This window comes from Paramisgurnus dabryanus, chromosome 8 (genome assembly GCF_030506205.2).
Source record: "Paramisgurnus dabryanus chromosome 8, PD_genome_1.1, whole genome shotgun sequence".
Taxonomy (NCBI): Eukaryota; Metazoa; Chordata; class Actinopteri; order Cypriniformes; family Cobitidae; genus Paramisgurnus; species Paramisgurnus dabryanus.
This window is the reverse complement of record NC_133344.1, coordinates 42,072,315-42,080,281: the sequence shown is the minus strand read 5'-3', so window position 1 is coordinate 42,080,281 and position 7,967 is coordinate 42,072,315. Positions and strand designations below refer to the sequence as shown.

Genomic DNA, 7,967 nt, shown 5'->3' with positions numbered 1-7,967 from the left:
AAAAGGAGATGGCAGAGCAAGAGGTAGCAGACAGAACAGGCAAAAACAAAAACAAAATAAAAAATACAAAAGAATCCAACATACTGAAACCAAGACAAATAGCAAATCCTCCTATTATCAGCTACACTTGAAAACAATTTTTGGCGCAAAATAATGGTGCAAATACCAGTTATATGACACGTGCAAACAGCAGTAAATTGCGTTTACAGTTAAATCCCGAGAGTCGTTATTTAACAGCAAAATTATGGTTTGCACTGTCTGGCGCAAGCTGTTAGTAAATCTGGCCCATGGAGGGCTAAATATATTTAAATGCTTTAAAATATATTTATTTCGAAAATATATTTCAAATTTACAAAAACATATTGGTGAAAAAAATATATTGATGAAAAATATATTTTGTAAACATATTCCAAAATATATTTCAGCAAATATATTTTTGTTACATTTTTGGTATATAAATTATTTTTTTTTTGCTGTTAAGATGATGCAACTACATTAACTAGGGACAAGACATTATAATGCTGCATGACAGCAGTTTATACGCCTTCGGTTTTTGTACTGAAGCATCACAGATTTGCATTTGTTTTTTCAGTTTTTCAACCTTTAAATGTAGTGGTTTTGGGTTGTGTGCAGTCATTTGTCAAAGGGCAAAGACGGGTGATTTAGCTGTCATGAAAAATATTTCCTTTATACTGGATGGATACAGAGGAATATATGAGCAGAGATATATTTTTGTGGCTGTTTTATCTTTACTATATCCAGTCATGATAATTTCGAACTGTTTACTCATATATATAATATGTGTTGAAAGAGTGCTACATAAACCAATGTACCTCTTTATTTGCAATTTGGCATGTATAAATTTATATGGGGCCTCTGCTTTTGCACCTTTTGTTTTGAATAAGATTATGACAAGGGATTATCAAATCAGATGGCTTTCTTGTCTTGTGCAAATCTTTTCTATTTATACCTATGGTGGCTGTGACATAACAAATCTTACGGTTATGGCTTATGATCGATATATATCTATATGTTATCCTTTACAGTATGAAAAAATAGTCACCCCTAGAAAAGTGGTTGTTGGTATTGCAGTTTCTTGGCTTTTGCCTTTTGCCAGAAATACTGTCACTATTGCAATGACAGCTCAACTTAACATTTGTGGAGTAATCATTGAAAAAATCTACTGTGATAATTTTTCTTTGGTGAAGTTGGCATGCACTGACACATTAAGTTTTAACATATATAGTGGAGTTATGATGTTACAGTTATGTCTTACAGTTATGCTGGTTGTCATTATTTTCTACACGTATGTAAGGATCATTCTTATCTGTTTGCAGCTGTCAAAAGGAGGGCGAGTTAAATTCAGCACATGTGTTCCCCATCTAGTTGCATTGCTAAACTTTGTAATTGGTGGATGCTTTGAAATGTTCCAAACTCTGTTCAATATGCAACATGTGCCTCACACTGTACGTGTAGTAATCTCTTTGTATGTGCTTATTCTGTCCCCTATCATTAGTCCAATTATCTATGGGGTAAAAACTCAAAAAATAAAGGAGGTCATGTTTAAAAAATTCACAAGTTCTACTTGAGGCAGCCATGCATTTATATGATAATGTTATTTTGCAATTTTACCTTAAGAGTCAGTCATTGTATTTTTTTCTGTTGACTCACATTTGGTGCCCTTCATTTTTCTTTTTTCTTTTAGCCTATTTAACAATATACTGTATGTTTCTAATACTGCTGCCTGTAACTGTCTAATACATGTATTACATGTTCATGGTACTGTATTGTTGTTGGTACATTAATTACATATACAATATAATGTTTTAAAATGAATTATTACTTTAAAAATTGTATAAATACTTCATGATTTAAAGCAACAGAGCGTGTTTTTATGAATAATGGCTCAAACCCACAAATTGCAGCGTTAGAACAATAAACCTTTCAAAGCCTTTCAAAGCAAATCTGGAAAACAGTGACACCTTAAATGCACATGTAATTGACACAAGGTGTGAATACAATTTTTTTACTGGCATACTTTATATTTTTAATTTAGAAAAATAAAATAGCAAAGAACAACCAGCAGCTACATTACATCCCCTTTTTAGTTGTTAATTGTTACATTCAAATGAAAGATAAATGGGACCTAAAAACAACACTACTTTTGCCACTACACTGTGTGCATCTGGGTGTAAAATATTTAAAAAATGTACAATATAATTGACAGTTGCAACACTTAATGACACCTTCACACTACAATGATAAAAAAAATGTGTTAATAGAAATATAAGAAAATCCTAAATGAAATACAATGACAACACAGATGTATGTATGTATGTACATCCAAAATCAGAATGTTGGTCACCTCTCAGACAGGTTGTTTTTAGTCTTTAGATACTTCGCTGTTACAAAGGTTAATATTGTGTTGGATGCCTAAAAAAAAATAGTTTCCTAACTTACATTTATAGATGTGGCATTGCATGTACACTGTCAGAAAAAAGTACAAAACGCTTAGGTTACTCACGTAACCCCGGTTCCCTGAAATAACGGGAACTAAGCATTGCGTCAGTTAGCTGACGCTATGGGGGAAACTCCTGTTTACTCCGTGACTGAAGCCTATTGGTTAACGTCTGTACAAAGTACAGACCAATGACGTTTGAATCCGCGCGCGGGAGGAACACGTCCTTATATAAGCGCGGTTCAATCGTCAGGAGCTCATTATTATTCGACTGAAGCGCGCAGCCGAATAACACTCGCTGCGTAGACGTTTGTAGCACGGCAAGAGACGCAATGCTTCGTTCCCGTTATTTCAGGGAACCGGGGTTACGTGAGTAACCTAAGCGTTCCCTTTCAATACGGTTCACTTCGCATTGCGTCAGTTAGCTGACGCTATGGGGGAACGTAATCCCATCACGCCGTGCATACACAACGTACTGAAGTGCCTTACCGGAGAGACACTGCGTGTGGCCCTATACCCGGCATATTCACAGCTTTAAAAGCAAATGTGTAAGCACCATATAAATTGTTGACGCGCACACGGTGGGGTTTTAAACGCACCGGGGGCACATAACATAGCACAAGACGGCGAGGTACCGAGCGCGCCGCGGCTGTGCGAGATAAGTAAATTCAGAGTCACGTTGGTGAGCTCGCTGAGCGCACCGTGGTGTACACATAAAACGCATGACCATGCATGATTGAGCCGAGAGAACCTGCGCTCGTAGGGCAGGGACGTCTAAGCTGTACAATCTGACAACGTAGACGGCGAAGACCAGCCGGCCGCGTAGCAGATATCAAATATAGATATAGATACCCCTGTAGACCAAGTTCATGAAGAAGCCAAACTCGCACAGAGTGGGCTCTATATAGGACATAGCTCATAGAGGGGCGTGAGCCAGTGCGATGGTTTCAACGATCCATCTAAATAACCACTGTTAGCAACAGACATACGTAGTGAGTGATCTGCGAAGCTCACGAACGGCCGATCTGACTATAATATGCGGCAGAACGGTTCGTAGCGTGGGATTATACAGATACCACAATAGTGTGAACCCAGGTGCACCCTCGAGCGCATCGGGATGCATATAGGTAGTATTATAGTGCACAGATCGGTGAGCTTTCCAAGCGCGCCGTAAATGTGTATTGACTATAAATTGCACGGGCACAGGTGAACACTTGAATACATCGTGAATGCATATAGATGAATCAGAGTGTTATAATGCACAGGCCGGCAAGATTCTCGAGCGCGCCGTCATGTGTTCTGATAATAAATTGTGCGCACACGGGTGAACTCTTCAGTGCACCGTGAATGCGTATAGATAAATCAGTGCACAGAACGCGCCGTGAATGTGTACAGATATGATTGATGAACGTAACGGTGGGCACCCAACGCACCGTGAACGTACACAGATGAACAACAATGTATGTGTCACAAAGCATAACACAGCTGTGTATACAGGTGAGCTTTTCCAAGCGCATCTTATTGTATACCAAAATGTTATAGCGTGTACATGTGAGCTTCTCTAAGCGCACGGTGGACGCATATAATTAAAAACCATATCGTGCATACAGGTGAGCTAATGGGCGCACCTTTAATGCAACAAACCTCAGTAGTGCGCGAAGCAGGGATATCGAAGCTGTATACTGACAACGTGGACGGCGGGGACCAACCGGCCGTGTCACAATTGTCAAATGAGGAAACCTCTAAGACCATGCCCATGCTCTAAGACAAGTGAGCATAATTGTCACGGGAGGTGATAACGTCAACGATCCATAAATAACCTGTATTGACAGGTGCTCTAGTGAGTGATCTGTGACACAGATGAACAGCTGATCGTCTGATGTACGTCAGACGTATGTGTCATACAGGACCTTGGACAGTTCCAGAGCGCTGTGCCTCGGGCACCGTCCGCATCTGAGAAATGACAGGCTTATGAATAAAGTGAATGGCCAGCCGTAAAAGCATGGTTCGCTGTTACCGCCGCCGTCCGCATCTGAGAGATGACAGGCTTGTGAATTAAATGAATGGTCGGTCGTAAAAGCGTGGTTCGCTGTTATCACGGCCACATAGATATAGGTAGGGGAGAGAGCCGCCGTGCCTCTGTAGTGAGGAGAAAAGTGTTCCACCCACGATTCGCGGGGGTTTAGACTTTCAAATGTCACTAGACAGAATGGATCAGACTTTGCATAAGGACGCCTCGTGAAAGTGGTCCTAGCAGCTTGTGTCAATGTGTCATAAGGCACGTAATGTAGGACGTGTCCCACGGATGCCATCTCCGCACGCCCATCGTAATGGGTTAATATTTGAATCTTGGTAGTTTAAGCATGAGATGCGTATCACTCTGATTGAACATAGCTTATAAAGCGATGCAATGAGTTTATAAAGGAGATGACTCGTCAGCTTGTTCAGGGGGCGAGATCTCAGTCTGGTTCGGTAAATAATGAAACCACCGTAGATTGCCCGACCGCATTATCACAATAACACGGTCGAGAGTGCTGCAGTGCTAAATCATCCTCTTAATGTACCGTATTCACAGTACAAGGTGATTTATATGAGACAAACGGCGTTCCACGCGCCGAAGGCTGATTGCCGTCGTAAAGCGTGTTCAACCCACAGCAGATGCTGGGCTAGCTCGTAATGACAGCACTTCATGCAGCCGTGTGTAACTTAAGCAAGCTTCCCGGCCGTCAGCTCGGGGCAGGACCTTTGCTTAGTCAAACTGAAGTGGACTTATGAACAGAATGCCACGATATTCAGCTTTCTGAGGCTCGTTAGAGGGGTACGTGTGCCCGTCTTAAACGAGATGCCGCGCGCGTCTGACTGTGCGCGCGCTTTAAGCTTTGAAACTTATTGTGGCGGGTAGCAAGCTCACTTGAGGTTGATATTACCCTTAATATCTCCGAGTATTGGAGCGGAGGTGTGAGCGTCTTCAGATCCGCTAATATAAATCAGCTCTATGGCCGAAAAACGTCATAAACCGCTTGGCTGTAAGCCTTTGAGTGGCCGTCCGGAGAGGGCGCGATTCAAACGCTTGGATCCATGCAAAAGTCTGAGGCTGTCGTCTCTCTAGGAAGAGAGAATAACAGCCATAAGACCGTGCTCGTTTGCGCCATCAGCATCGTAGCGGAGAAACTGAGGTGGGCTGCGAGCGAATTTGGCAGAAAGGTGTTAGAGACACCGTACAGTCGTGGGGTGTCAATACACAGTATATGGCCAAACCGGGGTTTTTTCGGCAAGCGTTGATAGAATTATGGACAGCGGGCCGTGTGTGCGTATTACTGATTGTTTGTCAGTAAGGCGATAAAGTGTTTAGAGACACCGTACAACCGTAGGTGTCAATACACAGTATAGTAAGCACGGAAATTACTCTTTTTAGAGGAATTAAATACCGTTCGCCACTATAGTGAGGTCGCATAACCGACAGTATTACACAGTATGTTTGGATAAACAGCACACAGAAAACATTTCAGGGCAGTCCAGCCTAGGCGCAACATAACCCCTTTTCTCCCAGACAGTTTCGTTCTCTGTTGATGCAGCTGTGCTGCGGAGACCAGAGCTCAGCCGTTCAGGTGCACAAGCCTCAGTAGTGTCGGTGACCGAACGGCTCACGGAGCAGAGCAGTATGTCTAGGTGGTTTAATGTCAGACTGAACCCATCGCAGAGAGGAAGTCTGCCGTGAGGCCCGCGGTTTTGCCGTTTATTAAAAGGGCAGAAAAACAGGGTATATAAGAATGTACCAATATTCAGCGCACTGATATAGGACGGGACTGAATAAAGGGAGGTATTCGGGCCTCAGTATATTATAAACAAATTCGTTCTGCCTCTGATTCCGTCTAAACCAGAGAGAAATGAACGGGCAGACGAACAGTAAGCTATCCGAAGTGAGACAGGCTCAGGCCAGTAAAGCTCTATAATAAGTGTTTTAGCGCTCCAATAGAGGCGTGTCCGCCTATCGAGCAGACGAATGAGATCGTGCCGCTCCAGGAGGGGAGGGGCATGAAGCTCTCTTATAATGAGTGTTCTTGGTGCTCCAATAGCGGCAAATCCGCCCTATCGAGCAGACGAATGAGATCGCGCCGCTCCAAGAGGGGAGGGGCATGAAGCTCTGTAATCGTTGAACACTAGACAGCTGCATTTAGAGGCAGCGAGCCGTAATACCGCGTGCTAACTAAGCCGTTTAGAGACCTCACCACTGTGGGGAAAGGAGCGAGGGACTCCGCGAGCGTGGAGCACGAGTGGCTGTGCTATGACAGAGAACAGGGGCAGACCGCCCGTGTTTGCTTGTCGTATGCATCAAGTTCTACGGTTCCCCGCTTGTTCATCTCAACAAGAGAGGAACGGCAGAGGGGAGGAGCAACACAGACAGAACAGCCATGCGTTGTATGAACGGTATCACCCGATGCACTCGGGGGATTAATATATGTGCCAGAGATCTCGCCACTGAATGTAAGAGGAGCGAAGGGACTCTGTAAGCATGAACGGTTGCGGTGTGACAGAACACAGGGGGGGTTAGTCCGTGTGTGCTTGTCTATGCATCCATCTAGTCTCATGGCTAGTGTTCATCCCGGCGAGAGAGGAACAGCAGGGGGAGCACGAAACATGGATAAGACAACCAAAGCATAAGCGCGGTCCCGGCGTGGGAGGTGCCAGACCGGTAACGCGCTCGGAGGAAATTCATAGCAGAGAGGCTCACCGAGCCGCTGTGCTGGACGCTATTACAACAGCGCCTGCTCTTTTAGCTTATAGCTTTATATTAAAAATATTGATCTTACCGGGCGGCCGCAGGGGAGACCTCGTCAGGCATGTGTCCGCTGCACAGGGCTCGTACCACGGCAAGCGAAGGCTATCTTCGGTTCTCGGCCGGAAAGCGGCAGGGGAAGACGCTAGACCTGGACTCTGCTATCTTCGGTTCTCAGCCGGAAAACGGCAGGGGAAGACGCTAGGCCTGGACTCCGCTGCAGGGCTTTCATCAACGGCGAGGTAAGGCTTCTTCTTTTTCTTCGGAGCAGCGAGAGGTTCGCGCTGAAGGAGAAAATAATGAGCTCCTGACGATTGAACCGCGCTTATATAAGGACGTGTTCCTCCCGCGCGCGGGTTCAAACGTCATTGGTCTGTACTTTGTACAGACGTTAACCAATAGGCTTCAGTCACGGAGTAAACAGGAGTTTCCCCCATAGCGTCAGCTAACTGACGCAATGCGAAGTGAACCGTATTGAAAGGGAACTGTACCTGTTCTGTCACTGGAGTGTTACCCTAAGGTTCTATTTTGTACCTTTACAAAGGTCCAATAAATTATGGGAATTGTCAGCACACTGAAAAATTAATTCAGACCAAAAGAGGTCTATCAAAAATATTTTTTATTATTTCATATGCAAAAAGTGACAACAGTGCAAAGTGTATGAAAGCAGACAAGAGAGAACAAATGTTTCAGCCCACGCTTTCTTCAATGCTCATGAAATAGCAAAGCAAA

At 43.9% G+C, this 7,967-nt stretch overlaps 1 protein-coding gene across 1 annotated transcript; it reads left to right on the top strand.

Annotated features, from left to right (window-relative positions):
* Positions 1-671: 671 nt before the first annotated feature.
* LOC135720903 (olfactory receptor 52L1-like) lies at positions 672-1,589 on the top strand. Its single transcript, XM_073815582.1, has one exon. The coding sequence runs from the start codon at positions 672-674 to the stop codon at positions 1,587-1,589; it is 918 nt and encodes a 305-aa protein (XP_073671683.1).
* The last annotated feature ends 6,378 nt before the right edge of the window (positions 1,590-7,967 follow it).